Below are 16,859 nucleotides of genomic sequence, written 5' to 3'. Positions count from 1 at the left end.
AGGACCTGAGATAGAGAGAGCTCTTAGGCTCTCTATAATATTTGAAGTGTCTGTGATTATGTGTGCAATAGGTATCATGTTAGAAATTCAATTTCAGCACATATTTTCCAAATTGATGTTGCTTTTGCGTCAACTATTAGAAGCGATAGGGGTTTAGGTTTGTTTAAAATATGTTGACAGCTTTTTTAAATAACTGAGTATCAAATTTGAATATCCTTTTTTACAAGCAATGTCACAGAGGGCTACACATATAGAACTGCACCTAAACTCACCTAAAACCCTGAAGGAAGACAAGGAAATCTCCTCCAGAGATGGTTGGTGACACAGAGAGGTGCATACCACAGACTGAACATAATCATGCATCAAGAGTAGAGATAAAAATAAACATTTGCAAATGGATGCAAATCCATTTGCAAGCACAGATATTTTGAATTCCAAGTCATTGCTCTGAGTTGGAGCATGTCAGTTGAGGCAGTGGTAGCTACAAGTAATGGCTGAGAAGCATAGGATAAGCACAGCATCACAAGAAAGCCAGGCAGAAGCAGTAGGCGGCTATATATAATTTTCTTAATAAAAATTGAGTGTGTTATGATTTTACGTTTTCAAAAACTGGGGGGGACATGTCCATGTAGTATAATGAATCCCATGCCCATAAGAAGCGTTATTGGCAAAGAAAGGAATTTGAATGCCGACAGCAAGTGAACACTATTTACAAAAACAACAGCCGACTGCAACATTGGTCAGTGTGAGAGGGGTATTATCTACAAGTACTACATGTACCGTTAGAAAATCTCGAATCCTGAGCACAAGGGGAGTAAGCTAGAAAAGAGCCAAAATTTCAAGACATGGATTGTGTCAAACAAAGGTTAATTGTGGTGACATTTTTTAACTCTGGGTGATGTAGAAAAGCAGAAATACTGAAATCACAGAGGAAATCACACACCTACTAACCTTTCTGAGGAAACATAATGCAATGATGTATTAAAGAAACAGTTGGCCCCTGTTCATGTAATGTAACAGTGTTTTAAAGGCTTAGGCTGACATCTTAAGATGTCTTCAAACAAGGCGAAAGAGTTGTTAACCTGATTGATTGTAGAACCACCTGAAGGAGTCGTTTTATGAAAACATTTCAGGAACAGTATCTTTCAGTCGTGCTTGTTGAGGAACAGAATGCCATTCTATTGTTGAACGTGAATAGACGTGGGTGACTGAGTGAGAAGGTATTCCCAGCGTTTCATTTTGACAGATGACCAGTGAGTCACGACTGAGCTGGCACCAGATTAAAAAACACCTTTTTATTGTCACTCCCTTCTCTTTATCGCCCTCTCTCTCCCCATCTTGCGCTGTCTCTATCTCTATCCCTACCTCTTGTGTCGTCAACTCTCTCTCTTTCTTACTGAACCACCTTACTCCACCCCTCCCCATCCTGTTCCATGGCATGAATTCAGACAGGCATGTTCTGACTTGTCCTCAGATGAATACCAGTTCTAATGAGTTCAGCCCTTACAGAGGTCATGAAAGTTTACAACCACAGTTTGTTTTTATGTCAAATCCAACGTATGTAAACACAATGGAACCGAAAAAACATTGAATCATATATTTTTATTAATAAAGTATCAAAAACAAAAGTGGACAGGCATTTTAGAAATAAGTACTCGGTTGCAGCTTTGCGCAATTTCTTTCAATAGAACTCCAACAGTCTAACAAACAAAGTAATCTAAAAGTCAATGGCACAACCGTCATGACAACTGTTATCACTCGTGACTGAAACACTGTATTGCAAGCAAGCTGGTCCCTGGCCATGCTAACCTGTATGAAACCTTCCCTGGGAGGATTTTGTCCACAAACATCCGAGCACGTTGCCCCGGCTTGAGCAACCAGTCTGCTGACTGTCACCCATGCCTGATGGAATGCGAGGAGTTTCTCAAGAGTTTCATCACAGCTTCTAGTTGCTCTACTTTGGGGGTGTTTGGCAGCGGCGGGTGGGGGTGGGGGAGTGTGAGGTTAGGTGAGGTCATCTTGTACAATGACATGCAATTCATGTAATTAAAGAATTGAAATACAACATCAGACGTCAGCACAAAGTCAACACTTTGATATCTAGCTAGTGATACCTTCTGGTGGGTTTATAGTAATAAAGCCAGCTCTGATAAATAAATACATACAGACGTTATAAACAGTCTTATGAGGACCGTGAGAGGTGTTCGTTGGTTTACACAAACAGAATTTTATGCACAATACAAATGACTAACTACTGTATATTATACACTACAGTTCAGATGTAAAACTACATAGCAAACACAAGCACGACTTCTTAGGAGAGAATTCTATAAGCTAAAGTATGTTGAATATGCATATCTCTGCCCTTGTGATCTATTTCTGAGCATCCTGAGAAAGTAGCAGCGCATTCAGGGTTATCATTGAGTCAGGGCAGAGAGAGAGACAGACAGCACTGAGCTACAGGCATCGTAGCTCAAACTGGACAGATGCAAAGTCATACTTTTATAGACAAGAACACTAGCAAGAACCTTTTTGGCTCTATAACAATTTATACACATGCCTCACACAAACTAGAGCTTTTTAACTTATGTTCATTATGCTATAACAAGATATACCAGACAAGTTTGTCATGTTAACAAGCTCAAGTGTTCAGTTAAATCGTGTCTTTTACAACTCAATTTGGTGCTTTGGTACAAAAAAACAAAAACAAATATACTTAAGTCTCCTATCTCTAAGAACCACTTTAAGATTTAGGAAAAACAGAACAATAAAAGCAAACATTTCCCTGTTTTAGTGCTTTCTGTCTATGAATCCCTGGCGTTTTCTGGGTATATGCCGTTGGGCATGTCCTCGAAAAGTACTTCTTGTTCCTGCTAGCAGACCCCACCCTGATCAGGAAGTGTTGAGTCTTTGGCTGTCTCCTCACAGTAGCAGCATTCCCTCTGAGGGTGTACAGGGTACAGTGTACATTTCCTTCTTAGAGGCTGGTCTGGCTTCAGTTTTGGCCTTCTCACTATCGTTCCAGGTCGGGACTTGATCCCAGACCAGCTGGCTGAAGGGTCACATCCTGGGTGTAGGACCCACAGTTCTGTCAGTTTGCCCAGCCCAGGCCTCATAGATCACAGGTGCCCACAGGTGGTGGGTACCATGCCGTGGGCGTGCCCGCTGTGGAGTAGGAACTGTCCGTCAAGGTGGTTGGCGGGGGCGACGCCCAGCCCCTGGAGTGCGCTCTCCTTGATGTGCTGGATGAAGAGATTCCTCTCGTCCTCTGGGGTCTGGCCGTTCTGGGCGCGGACGATACAGGTGGGCCGGTGGAGGTTGAGCATGTACACCAGCTGCTGCTTCTGTTGCTTGAGCTCCTCTATCTGAGCCTTCAACTCTGCGTTCACTGTCTCCAGCTTTTCCGACTCCTGGAGAGAGGAATGGTGGGGGTTATTTGATCATTCATTGCTCCTGCGCTTGATTTAGACACACGTTATTGAACAATACCGTTTGGATTTTTGGGAAAACCGTTGGGGTGAGGCTATTTACGAAGTAGACTCCAATGTCATTGCTTGCCTATGTAACTCAACAGCTAGAAATGGGATACTGGTCATACCTTCTGGAGACCGTCTGTCTTCTCCTTCTTCTTGTTCCTACACTTGGCAGCAGCGACTTTGTTTCTCTCTCGTCGTCTTTTCCTCCTGTCACTCTCTTCTGGGGTTACCTGAGGGAAAACAGCTTTGTTGAACAGAGATACTTTAGACAGAGCTCACTCTGAAACTGATCAGCCCCAATGTCTGTTGTAAAGGTTGGAACTATACATTAAAGTATGTAATTGTTTACAGAATCTGATTATATATTACCATAGCAAAGGGGGATGTAACTGGGACGTAGAGTAGAAAAAGGGACTGTTTCTGAAGCCCTTACCTCTCTCCTGCCACTAGAGACCTCGGATGGTCGGTCCGAGCTTGAGCTCGCACAGTCGCTCATGTCCACGCTGAGACCGTGGGATAGCCGCTTGGTCTGGATGGCGAAGCGGAGCTCCTCCTTCACCAGCGGCGTAAAGCTGGTGAAATCGTCTAGGGTAAGTGTTCCCGGCGGCGAGAGGCAGGGGACTAGGGCGGACGTGCTGATGTCGGACAGACTCGGACCAGGGTGCTGAAGCATCATTATGAACCTACTGAAAGTAGACATTTAAACGAAAAAAGTAACACGTCATTCTCAATGAACAACGCAACTCAGATTCTGAGTAAGAACGAAACAGAAGGCTGGTCTAACAAGCAAACAAAAAAGTTTGTTTTGCTGATAGGCAAGCCAAGTGCTTTCACACGCCTAAATGATGTGGGCGCCGAGGTAAGCTACATTTTTCGAGAATCACGATATTCAAGTTAATCCCCTATAATTTTACCATGCAGGCTAATCATCAAGACTCATAACCTAGCCACAGTAGCCTACATTATTCAGTCAGACTTTCTAAACAACTAACCGCCTGCTGTTAGAAAAACCGCACCGACCCCACCAAAAATACAACATTTAAGGAAACACAAAACTAAATTATTGGGAATAATCAATCGATGCGTTGTATTCTATTAAATAAACACAAGTTTAATTGACAAAAAAAATATAAACGATGTAATGAACATTTTAGGATACTATTAACAGCCCAGCTATAGGCTAACATTCAATCCCGAGTCAGTCGCCTAAAGCGCCTATCCCAGTTCGACTCCGATTCACTTTAAAAACTCATTCTACCGTAGAAAACAGAAAACTAACTTACCAGATAAATGATTTAAGTGAATCTGTTGAAAACCCTTTATTGGACACAGACTTGTTGTGAATCTCTTCCGTTGACTAAGAAAGTTACAGTTGCCGCTGTAACGTTGCATCACCCGTTTATATAGACCGTTCGCTTGCTCTGGCATTTTACTAGCACGGTGGGCAGGTCAAAGTGACGTCATCCTATTTATAGATCGGTGGCTTATTTGCAATGATGCAATCCCACAAGCCCGACGGGTGTCCCATAGAGCGCCAGTCTCAGCCCCACATAACACACACGGCCCCTAACATTCACACTAGTGTACAAATAAATAGATTGTTGTTCAATTAATAAAAGAAAGTATATAGCCTAGGAGCTGAGTAACAGAGTGTCCCCGTAGATTTGATTACAGTATAGGCTAATTTGATACTGAAAAGCTATCTTAGGCTAGGCTACAACGCAGATGTAAGAAAATGATGACAATACCTAGTGTAGGCTATTGATGTAGGCTACTGAACAAATAGTTGGGAGCCGACAGCCTTCTGGTTTGTTTTTAACACGTCTGTAGGCTACGTCCAACAAACACGTTTATGTAAGTGTAAAAACGTAAAACTTATGAAACCCAACTCATTGAGTTCAGATGTAGCGCAGTGAACCAACCGGCTTGTCTGTTTGTCATTGTGCAGTATAAAAGCATATGGATAGTTGGAAGAAAGGGGCTAACAGATTCTGCATTCCTCCGCTGTGTGCGAAGAAAAACTGTACGTCCGTGGCTAGCCACGCCCTTCCCAAACAAGCCCTTAGGCCTACCTTTTCTTAAAATCACCCCTCGCCCCACCACACACCTTACCAAGGAACTACAAATAAATATGTTGACTTTCCATATGATAGAACAGGACGCCATATCTGAAAGCCCATTGCCTATCTCGTCGGTGGGGAACTTCAAAGTAGCCTCGTAGTAGGCCTATAGCCATAGGAAACACTTTAGGCTTCAAATTGGACGTGTCCCCGAAGCCTTAGATAAGCCCCGCCATCAAACCGGGCTGACAGTGAGGAAAACGCAGACTTTGATAAGATATAGCTTATCATGTCTGTTCCACTTACACAAACTGTCCCACCCTTTCAGAACCACCTGTGGGATTCACCTCCCACTTGCGAGGCAGTGTTGTCATCATACTGACCCTGCACCCATGCGCGCAGATGGCACTGGGGACGGGGGGACATGTCCCCCCCAGATTCCTAGTGACCCAGATCCGTCCCCACCACTCTCGCTACGTAAGGCGACAAGCATCAGTTAATAACTGCACAGCTGATTAGGCGATGTTAGCGATGTTAGCGTTGTTAGCGTGTATTAGCGTGTGTAACGTTGGCCACAAAAAAGTACTAGGCCTACAAAACTTTTGAAAAAAAAGTGTATTATACTTATTTAAAGTATTTTTGGAGCGTATTTACTGAAGCTGCAATAAACATTGCATATATAATATATATATATATATATATTATATATATTCAAAAATTCAGTTCAAAAATTCCATCTGCACCTGCCTGCACCGCCTCTAAATAAGGGGTGAGAGAATCAATTAAGCCAGCAACACCCTAGGCCTATATAGCCTGGTCCTAACCAGACCCTCGTACATTTCATTTGTACAGAGGGTCTGGGATCGCTCCATTGACAAGCGTTAACTTCCTTGAAGGCGGGTACTCTGTTGAAGTTTAAAACTATGGGATCTGCCCAGAGCCACTCTGATCTGCCATAACCAATTGCTAGCGTTCGCCTTAGCCAACTCCTTCACCACGGAGCTAGCTGCCGGAAAATCTAACTTTTCCCGAACCCCGTGGGGAGGAGGGTCACAACATCATGACCACCAACAAAACTCAGCAAGGATTGTTATTGCTCCGGCTTTAACTTATGGATATTCGGCAGCGTTGCCACAACCGCAGAATAGCTTTGCTCGCATCTTTCTCCAGCGCCATTACTGAACTACAACTCAAACTAGTGCATGACATCAACGTCATCGTTCTCAGCCACTCCCTCTGTTCGCTGATTGGCCGGTTGAAAATCAACCTGAAAAATCTGACTTACGTACGGAATGGCCAGACCTAGTACAGAAGCAAAATCCAATTTGAGCGGAAGTACGTAGGAGGGCAGAGCCAGGCTAAGGCCTATAGGCCTCGCCTAGGTTACTTGTTTTCACGGAGGTTAAATATGTCATTTCACGGGGACCTTTCATTTTGTATTCGTCTCATCTGTGCTTAAACTGGAATAGGAAAAGGCAGATTTTTTTATTGTTCGCAAATATGTTTTATAAAACTTTTTCTCATCCATTGTTACGATACGGTTCGAGTCACCGTTGTAGGCTTTCACTTGCCCTGATGAACCTGTCGCCCAGTAACATTCACTTCTACACTTCTCATCAGGACTGCGGAACCACGAGTGCATGACTATCAGTTTCAGTAGGAATATGACTCACAACCAGATTAAACACAGACCTCTTGTGTTTCAGATTCCCCCAATATTACCATGCAGTTTCGTGAATGATGGTAAACATTAACTAATGTAGTGCAAGTATTTGTAGTTAAAGGCTTGTAGGCTTTGTTTGTAGGCTATGTTGCAGTGGTGATTCAATGTCACTTAAATGACACGCACGCGGGCACTCGCACAGACACATATTGTCCTACAGTATTCAATACAACTTCAACAGATTCCGATTCAGACAACACGTTATTTTTAATTCATAGCCCTATCTCAAGAGAAATCCGTAGTAGGCAGTCTGTAGGCTTTATGCCTGTCTTAATCCTTCCCATAGGCTACTTGTTGATTCTCCCCAGAACGCGAATACGTCATCCTTTCCGGGAAGTGCTCGCCTCATCCTCCTCTTAAGCATTATTGGGCGGTCAGTTGAAAACTGGGGAGGTCGAGATGGGAGGAAAAGCCCTTATAAGAGATCACGCGACCGAGAAAGATATAGAAATTATTCAGATTGGGGTCGAAAAGGGATATCATTTGCACTTTCGATCTGAGTGAATCATCACATTCCAGTAAACAGCGCTCGCGTTAGTCATGCTGTGAAACTGTTAATATCCTGCAAGCACTAGATAAAACTATGCCAACAAACGTTTGGTAAGCAATCGTGTCGGTAAAGGCTAATGTTGGACAGAGTTGCCCGCTAGCTTACACTAATAGGTAATTACGATAGGTATTCCAGGGAATACACAATTCACAATATAGGCTACACTTTAGACCTTCATTGTGTACACCGTGTTACATGCGATATTGGCTAACATTAGCTTAGATGACAAACGTATACGTGATTTCAATGTGTGTTGATATAATTTTATAGTACAACTTACATTTACAATTACATTATTCTCTTTTTTTTTACCGTGTACAATTCCATATTGTAGCCTAATTGGTTAAGTTACCATTTTCGTTTGGTTACGCACCAATTACTGACTTGTGGAAGGCTACCTTAAAAATGACTGAGGTTATAGTTTTATAAAAGTTTACAATCTCACTGGCCTAGTTAAGTGATTATAAGAATTAGTTTTCCAAAAGAAGGAGGAGCAACACTGGCAGCAAAGTGCTAGGTATTTTTCTGTCCATAAATCAGGGATTTCTCAATGAGGATCAACTGATAGTTGAGGCTTAAACATGACTTAGAATACTGAATCCCCTTAATATGTTAAAGGAGAACTGTTTTAGAGGGACTTCCGTTAGATATACAAAGGTGACCATGACCCAAAACATAAATATACGTAGTTGCTGCCTTAGTGACATTGCGTTTTCAGTGATCCTCAAATGGGGGTCCCCACCATCACCATATAGGAATGGTGGCTGACGGGGCAGTCTTTTAATACTAGTTGGTAATTTCCCCAGTACTGTACGCTGGCTGCGTGCCTCAGCAATAGCAGTCATAGTTATTAATAAAGTCCTGTCTCAGCTGTGCTAGCTTGGCCATACCTCCCCTGGCGCTGGCTTTACCCTTGAACGCCGTGTTTGTGTTTTTATGACTGCTACTATGGCGACGGCCTCTGGGCCGTGGACTTCCATCCCAGGCATGTAGAGTTGCAGACGGAGGAGGGATTCCCAGCCCCGGGGCGTTATACGTCACTGCAATTGACCTTATATCCTCCTCATGGAGGTGGAGATGGTTAATCCGGGGTATTGTTTTATTTTTGTCTCAGTTTACATGGACTGTGAAAGACAGACTGACACAACCCACACACATTATCTCTTCCTGTTTCTCTCAGACACATACTAGGTTAGTGCAAGAAAAACCGTGTTAGACACAGAGACACACCTTAAGTTAAGCATTGGATGGATCAAGTGAGTGATCTCGTAATTATTAGTTTGTCCCATTTCAAAACTGTTGTTTCAAATCTCTCTTTTTCAGATAAGATGTTGGACAACTGCTTCCACCTTCCCTTCATATTAACTGTCATAATAATAGATTCTTCCTTGGTAACTACACACATTGTCATCCATTGGACTACTTGAAAGTCCCTGTGATTGCTTCCATAATTACCTAAGACACTAAGAACTGTATATGCTTCTTCCCCAGAGTGCACAATGTTATTCCCCCATATTGGCACGCTTGATAGATTGACTCATACAGTACATTATCAAAGAAACGGAAAGTACAGCTGTTTTGTTGTATCAAAAGAAAACACGTTTTGGAGAGCATAACCTTTTTCATCAAAGCTACACCTTCATGCCCACAGGATGTTTTGGTTTTATTTTTGGTTTTATCACATAAAATGCCTTCAGCACTCATTGTACTGCATCCAAAGGTAAAATCGACATCCCATATACCTATCTACTGTTACTGACCTTTCTTCATATAGCTGATTTCTTTAGCTTCAAGCAGTAAAAAAAGCATTTTAGAAATGTATTTTCATATATCACTCAGTCTATCATAAAAAAAAAATATTTCTGCAGTGTACTGGTACAGGTGCCGGTCGTTCCTCTGTTTCAGGAAGTGAAACCTAGAATATTGCCTACAGCACCACTACTTCTACAACCTGTGTGTATCTGTCAAAAATGTGCTTGTGACAAACTATGACTCAACAGTTTGCTGAGTCATGCTTAGTTTTCTTTGTTTTTTGAGGTATCCTTTTCATGATCACATGCAAGGCAGCATGGATGACAGCAAAATTGATTGTAAACAAAGGAGGAGCAAATGTCTTCGACTAATGTGAACTCATCCATCTGTCTGTGTGTCTCCCAGGAATACCTCTAAACCTTTGGGATAAAGCAACCTATAAACTGATACCATAGCTGCTAGCTCCAGTGGTCACTTGATACAGGGGTGTAATAAAACATAAATGCTTCAAGACAATCAGTACTAGGAACTACTGTAGATTCTTATCAGTGAGAATGTATCACTGCTCTTCCTGGAAAGGAGATATATTCTTCAGTTTCTACTCAAGGCTGTCGTTCCCAGTTACTGTTTGTGTTACAGTAACTCACCCTCTGCCACCCTCTGGAGTGGTGTCATAGTGGCGCGACCATGTGACTGATGGGAAGCGGATTGCACTTGTATTCCGAAGACTGCAGGCAGTGGGGAGTCTTGAGCCAATCAGGAATCTCAGGTGAGGTGACATCATCCCTATGTTCCATGGTGTGACTGCAGCATGCATCACTCCCGCTCAGGGACCAATAGGAATAAAGATAATAGCCGTCTGACCAATAAGCTGTCAGGGAGCTGCAGGGATTTCCCCTGGGGTGTGTTTAAATCATCAATAATACACACACACACACAGCCCAGTTTGACAGATGGACAGGCTCTTACCAGGATAGGAGATAACACTGCAGCCGAAAGCCCACAAGCGTTTACTAGGACATACTAGGCTCCCATAAACATAATGACCTGTAGCTAGACCTGTTTGCTAGACTAACTTACTTTGTCTATTAAAAGGCTATAGTATTTACCCTCAGAATACACAAGTGAGATGATGAAAGCAGTGGTTGTGCCGATCATTGTAGTGTTGTTCAATTACCCCATGACTAAAGATTAAACCTTTCTCTTTGTGATTTAAGTTCATCACTGACCTCTGTCACTTAGTAGAGGCTGTTGTTGGCAAGGAGGTGAAAGTTAACCTTGTGTGGGAGTAGGGGGAGGGAAGGAGGATCCAGAGAGAGATATCTGCAGGTGATTCATAGCCACTGTCGATGACTCACCCTTAATAGCTCTAGTAGCAGACATTTAAGATGGTAAGATTGAAACACCAGAGCAGCTGGAAACCTGCCCTTTAAGGTCAATAATACCATACTTGGTGGCATGGGAAAAAAATCTTACATTCTATTACCCACTTGAAGCATTCTCTACTTCAGTTATTGTAACAAACCTGAATGTCCCAGACACAACTCAACAAAGAAGTCGAGTAAGTTGTCTTGTTACAAAATGATGATGAAAATGTTGCCTGTCTCTTGGATCTCCTTATCGTCATGTGTCCTATCCCAGCGCAGGTGAAACAGGAAGTGAGATCCAAAACAGATCTGCCTCGTCACTGTGCCGCAGGAAAGACCATGGAAAATAACATCTCTGGAACCAAAAACATGTTCCCCCGGAATGTCCCGCGTATGTGGAATCGTCAGCAACACCTGCCTGAATCTTCCCATACCACAGTCACATGAAAAAGGGAGTTTTCTGGTTGGGCTACACAGGTCTCATTTTAGGACTGACGCTTAAGAAAATCTTCCCCTCCCTCTTTTAAGGTAAGCTGAGGCAGAGCCGGCCCTAGGGTTCCCTCGGGAACCAATCGTGGGACCCTAAACAAATATTTAGTTTGTTTATTGGGTCTGGCCGGCCCTGAGCTGAGGTTAGTTTACCTAACACTTTACCTAACACAGGAAGGAAGATGGTAAGAACTTCATCTTTACAGTTCAGTAACAGGCCACAGGGTATACATATAGTTGAGGGCAATCGTGCTGCAAGGTCTGGTTTGTGAATATAGCTGGCTTGTCACACTGTCAGACAGGAAACGTAACAAAGGCTTCATTCTGCCTCGTGACATCTCTGTTCCTGATACTCGCATGGGTTGTCTTAGCGTGACTCATCAGTTTCCCTACTGTAGTAAAAGTTGTACCTGTTTTCATTATTATCATCACACATATTTACCATGGGGCTCCTAAGCTCCCATTCTTTCAATCTCCATAGCTATATCAAACACGTCTGTGACTGGCTGCATTGTTGTGAAAGTCATAGAATTGAGTTCAGTGCAGTTAATGTTCAACTACTAACTGTTGAAAGTATCCCATGTCAAAGCACATAGCTTAACAGCTCTAGAGGGGGGATAGCAAAAAACAGACATTCTGTATCTTCACCCCTGAATTCATGAGTTCTAATCCTACCTCACACAATGCGTCAACATGTCCTTAATGTACAGGAAAGCAAAGGGTCATGTAAAGCACAACTCAGGCTGGATTTGTGTCCACGGTCACATGCTGGAATCGAAAACTTGCATCAATTTTGTTGACAAAGCCTGATGATGTCATGACTTCAATCAAACACTCTCATTTCAACAGTCAACATCATGTGACTCCTCATACGAATTTCAGCAACTCCATGTGACTGATGATTGAATGTGGAGCAAAGTGTCCACCTACACAACCAACCGCATGAAAGGTCACCCTCTTTTTGACCCTCTACCTAGCATAACAGTAGGCCGTCTGTCAGACCAATGTGGGACAACAACAGTGTCTGCTCACACAAAACACATGGTGGCCTATTGGAAAAAAATGGTTACGCTACAAGTTGGATGAATCCTAATCCTGACTACAAGTATGTAATACTTGTAAGACCAGCTGTAAATTTGTAATTCTTGCGGTGAAATCTGAGTCAACTTTACAATGAAATGTATTTATCAACATTGGGCACAATAATTATCACACTTATCTGTTGCCAAAATAGGTTACAGAAATGTATTGACTAAGTGAAATAAAATGTAGCATCTAAAACTTCATAAATGTTGAAAAAACACGCTAACATGTACAGTACAGGCTTCAGTACATTTAGTAAGACATAAGACAAGGTATCAGTGGTGTGGTTAACTATGTGCTGCCCCCTGCTGGCTGATGAGAGGAAATACATGTTCCATAGAAACAAGTCCCTGGCTGGGTTTATTCAGGAGACTGTTAAGGCCTATATATATGGAGGACTAAAAGTGCCACAATGAATTAAATAAATACACCATTAAATAAATAAATACACCATTAAATAATTACTTAAATGTGTCATTAATTAATTAAAATAGACATTAAATACATAAATGTGTTCTTAAATGTGTCATGAATTAATTAAAATACCAATTCATTTAATGTAAAATACATATATAATTATTTCACTATTTAAGTATTTCATGCTACATTTCATGCTACATTTCACAAGGAGTTGTGTACGTGCTTCATTAATTGTGTTATCTGTCAAACTCGCCCATCAAAGTCAGTGGGTGGGGCTAGCGCGAATCTAGTCTGATCCATTGCGTTGGTCTGAAGTAAAGTGCCTGGATAGAGACGATGGAGGATCTTCATGAACTTTCTAGGGAGTTGGTGAGAGACATTTTAGCTTGATGATGTGGAAGCAGGACCTGCTGACCCAGAGCATGTAGCGAGTAAAGCAGAGGAACTTCTTGAAATTTGGAGTTATTTCCGCACTTTCCGACCAAGATAGTGACCACAGTGACTGCAAATTTAGACTCTGGTACCAGGGTGCATCAGCATCTTCCTCCATCAAATTCGCTGCTTCTCTCAGCAGCTCCAGGCAAGTTTTAGGCATTTGGTCCTGCACCTCGCACGCTGTCTCAACATGGGGGCTAGCAGGACCGAGTCTTCCCCTCGATTAATATTAGCCGTAGCATTGCAAAGTGCGGAAATAACTCCAACTAGAGAGGGTACAATTTCTGGGGAAATTGTAGGGTATGCTCGCTTGAGTCGGTTGCAGGTGGGTCCGTCCCCTTAAGTTTTTCCCATCTAGCGTTAGTGATATTTTCAAGCATTTAGCCTACTCAAGAACCCCCTTTGAAACAAGCGAACCCCCTTTGAAACAAGCGAACCCCCTTTGAAACAAGCTACTGTAACAACGTTGTCACCCGCAGTATTTCGGATGGAATCGCGATTCAAACAGTACCATCTGCTAACTGAAAATATGCCCCCAAAAACGTAAATAAGCTTTACATCTATTTAGGGAGAAATGGCTAATTCAAAAGAAGGCTAGCCAAACTTGACTGAGGGAGGGGATTGTTTTTAAGCGCCGGAAATGAGAATGTTTCTTTTGACATAAAGTTTAGGCTGTGGCACTGAAGCCAGCGACGCACCACACAAGCTTGAGTTTAAATACATTCTTTAATGTGACATTACTTACTGTACATGCAAGTCTTGATTTGCTTAAATGTACATGTATGCTGCTAGTAGTACACCACGGCACGATACGATACTCGCTGTGCAACAGCACATCAATCCACGCGTCGTTGCTAACGTGTGCTGACGTGGTGACGTAGCTAGCACTGATTACCCTTCGTTGACTAAAGGCACTTTTTGCCACAAAAACGTTGTAACCTCCTAAACCGTGCAACGGAACGTAAATTAAAATACAAGCAACGCAATCGAGACCAAGACAACATTTTGACACAGGCGTTGTCTATGTAGTCCATATATTTACTGATCCTTAGGGGGGCGAAAATAAACAATAATATATATGTAAGAGAACAATGGTGAGGCGTTAGCACACCCAACTTCAAGAAGTTCCTCTGCTTTACTCGCTTCATGCTCTGGGTCAGCAGGTCCTGCTTCCACATCGTCAAGCTAAAATGTCTCTCACCAACTCCCTAGAAAGTTCATGAAGATCCTCCATCGTCTCTATCCAGGCACTCTACTTCAGACCAACGCAATGTATCAGACTAGATTCGCGCTAGCCCCACCCACTGACTTTGATGGGCGAGTTTGACAGATAACACAATAGGGGATTATCACGCTTCCGGGTTTCATGGGCGGGATTTGTCAACTTTGTGCATGTCCACTTCCGGCGCAGTTCAACAATGGCTGAAACGAAGGCTAGATGTCACTGCTCTGTTCCACTTTGTAAATCGAACAAACAACGCCAACCCTACTTAAGTTTCCATGGATTCCCGACTGAATTGAGTCTAAGGAAGAAGTGGATTAAAGCGGTTCGCCGGGATGAGGGGCCAAACTTTAAAATAAAACAAGGTAGCACGTTTGTTTGTAGCCGGCACTTTAGTGAATCAGACTACACTAACGCTACAGGTAGTGCTAGCAGGCTAGCGTTAGCTGACGTGGCTAACTTTACCAACCGAGGTCGCATCAAGCGTCTGCAAATCGGTTCTGTGCCCTCCCGTTTCCAGTGGAACAACTGGGGACTGCCAAGAAGGGAGTCTGCTTATAAAAGAGCATCAACTCGCTTAGGCCATGACGTTTGTCCAGCCCTTCCTCTGGAGCAGCCCCTACCATGTGAGGAAGAGGCGATGGAGGAGGTCGCAGCTTCGGTGGTGATGACAGAACATGATTACGGTTCTGCTCTTAAACCAGGTATGTCAGTGTTTGCCGGTGTTCTGAAATGTTGGACTACCTCCTCATGATGACCTACCAGCTTCATCACAAGTACAAACATTGCATTTTATATCTTACTTGATTAAACGTAAAGGTGAATATTGAGCTATAAAAAGCTATTTCATGTAGCTTTAGAGGTCCAAAAAACTTCCAATATGCAAGTCACAGACAAAATCTGGGTCAGATGTTTTAATTTTTTCTCTCCTCTCATACAGGTGCACTGGATGCTGCTGCTGCACACATACAGCAACTGGAAGACAAAATCAAGGAGCTGACAACAGAGCTGTCACAGCTGAAAGTGGGTGAAGTGCATTTTCACCGATTTTGTGTCTCAGACAAGGACATCCTTTTTTTACACAAGATTCACGTCAAGATATGTTTTTTGTCACTTCTGGGAGGCAATTCAACCATCTGCCTCCATGGTGGTTTATTGGTCGAAAGCTCAGAAAAAGGGACAAACATTTGAACCCATTTCTCCCAGTCCAACGCGTAGGCTGCAACTGGTTGATGAGTTTTTTCTTTTCTGCTGCAGAGTTGCTGCAGGCCTGCAAGAGAAGGTGCTGGCTGACATGTTTCAGGTCAGTGTGTCCACTGTCTCCCGTGTTGTTATAACGTGGGCCAACTACCTTTACCTGCTCCTTGGCTCCCTTCCCATCTGGATGAGTAAACAGCAAGTCAAGAACACCATGCCAAGCAAATTTGTGCAGTACAGTCCAGATGTTCGGGTAATCATCGACTGCACCGAGGTGCGATGCCAGAATCCATCATCCCTCACTCTCCAGTCTGAGGTTTTCTCATCGTACAAAAACACGACAACCTTGAAGGGATTAATTGGGATTGCCCCATGTAGTGCTGTGACTTTTGTGTCAAGTCTCTTCACCGGCTCCATCTCTGACCGAGAGCTGACTGAACAAAGTGGACTGCTGGACTTACTGGAGCCAGGAGATGGCTGCATGGCAGACAAGGGTTTCACCATCGAGAAGCTGCTAGCTGACCGTGGGGCAATGCTGATTATACCACCCTTCAAGATGACAGGTAGGCATGAAAGGAATGAACATTTCAAATTAAAACTGTGACCAAAATGATAATCATTAAGGTGTGCAGACAAATGTTTAAAAAAGTACTGAGGCACTCACTGAAATAATAGAAATGAACTTATTTCATCTCTAACCACAGCGCAGTTCACCAAAGAGGATGCTCTAAAAACACAAGCAATCGCCCGACTTCGAATCCTCGTGGAAAGAGCAATACGCAGAGTCAAGGAATATCGCATCTGGGAACACACTCTCCCTCTAACCTTGTCTGGGACAGTCAACCAGCTGTGGACCGTCTGCTGTGTGATGACCAACTTCCAGGGACCACTTGATTTAAAAGGCTACATCCCTGTTGAATAGTGTTTCCCCCGATCACATGCATTCAACTGTATACTGAATACATTGTATATATTGAATGAGATGTATATAATGAATGAGAAGTCATTCATCTATAATCAATTGTAAAGGTCAGTCCATCCTGAAAGTATTCAAATAATGTAAATATGTAAATAATGTACTCAGA

At 42.9% G+C, this 16,859-nt stretch overlaps 2 protein-coding genes and 1 long non-coding RNA gene across 4 annotated transcripts; 2 read left to right on the top strand and 1 right to left on the bottom strand.

Moving 5' to 3' along the window:
* Window positions 1-1,583: 1,583 nt before the first annotated feature.
* On the bottom strand, window positions 1,584-4,903 carry atf3 (activating transcription factor 3). Its single transcript, XM_062468017.1, has 4 exons — window positions 4,760-4,903; window positions 3,910-4,162; window positions 3,599-3,706; window positions 1,584-3,410 (listed from the first exon to the last, which is right to left on the bottom strand). Exons 2-4 carry the CDS (start codon window positions 4,150-4,152, stop codon window positions 3,120-3,122), a joined length of 642 nt encoding a protein of 213 aa, XP_062324001.1. The 5' UTR covers window positions 4,153-4,162; window positions 4,760-4,903; the 3' UTR covers window positions 1,584-3,119.
* On the top strand, window positions 3,930-11,717 carry LOC134025134 (uncharacterized). Of its 2 annotated transcripts, XR_009930993.1 has the most exons (5): window positions 3,930-4,066; window positions 8,924-9,200; window positions 9,301-9,529; window positions 10,201-10,330; window positions 11,208-11,717. It is a non-coding gene; the product is annotated as an uncharacterized LOC134025134 (long non-coding RNA). The 2 variants fall into 2 exon arrangements; XR_009930992.1 differs by having other exon boundaries at window positions 8,924-9,529.
* A 1,938-nt stretch (window positions 11,718-13,655) lies between these two features.
* Window positions 13,656-16,836, top strand: LOC134025036 (uncharacterized). Its single transcript, XM_062467822.1, has 3 exons — window positions 13,656-15,281; window positions 15,518-16,337; window positions 16,479-16,836. The coding sequence occupies exons 2-3, from the start codon at window positions 15,722-15,724 to the stop codon at window positions 16,694-16,696; spliced, it is 834 nt and encodes a 277-aa protein (XP_062323806.1). The 5' UTR covers window positions 13,656-15,281; window positions 15,518-15,721; the 3' UTR covers window positions 16,697-16,836.
* The last annotated feature ends 23 nt before the right edge of the window (window positions 16,837-16,859 follow it).

Source organism: Osmerus eperlanus, chromosome 8 (genome assembly GCF_963692335.1).
Source record: "Osmerus eperlanus chromosome 8, fOsmEpe2.1, whole genome shotgun sequence".
In the NCBI taxonomy this organism is placed as follows: Eukaryota; Metazoa; Chordata; class Actinopteri; order Osmeriformes; family Osmeridae; genus Osmerus; species Osmerus eperlanus.
Note: the sequence above shows the minus strand (reverse complement) of the source record. Positions and strands in the feature narration are given on the sequence as shown.

What these genes read in the sequence shown, in the direction of transcription:
- LOC134025036 (XM_062467822.1), top strand. Translation starts at nt 15,722, where the DNA reads ATGGTGGTTTATTGGTCGAAAGCTCAGAAAAAGGGACAAACATTTGAA. An exon ending in ACCACCCTTCAAGATGACAG is followed by an intron (nt 16,338 to 16,478) that starts GTAGGCATGAAA and finishes CTCTAACCACAG; the next exon opens with CGCAGTTCACCAAAGAGGAT.
- atf3 (XM_062468017.1), bottom strand. Translation starts at nt 4,152, where the DNA reads ATGATGCTTCAGCACCCTGGTCCGAGTCTGTCCGACATCAGCACGTCC. An exon ending in TCTCTAGTGGCAGGAGAGAG is followed by an intron (nt 3,707 to 3,909) that starts GTAAGGGCTTCA and finishes GTTTTCCCTCAG; the next exon opens with GTAACCCCAGAAGAGAGTGA. An exon ending in AGACAGACGGTCTCCAGAAG is followed by an intron (nt 3,411 to 3,598) that starts GTATGACCAGTA and finishes TCCTCTCTCCAG; the next exon opens with GAGTCGGAAAAGCTGGAGAC.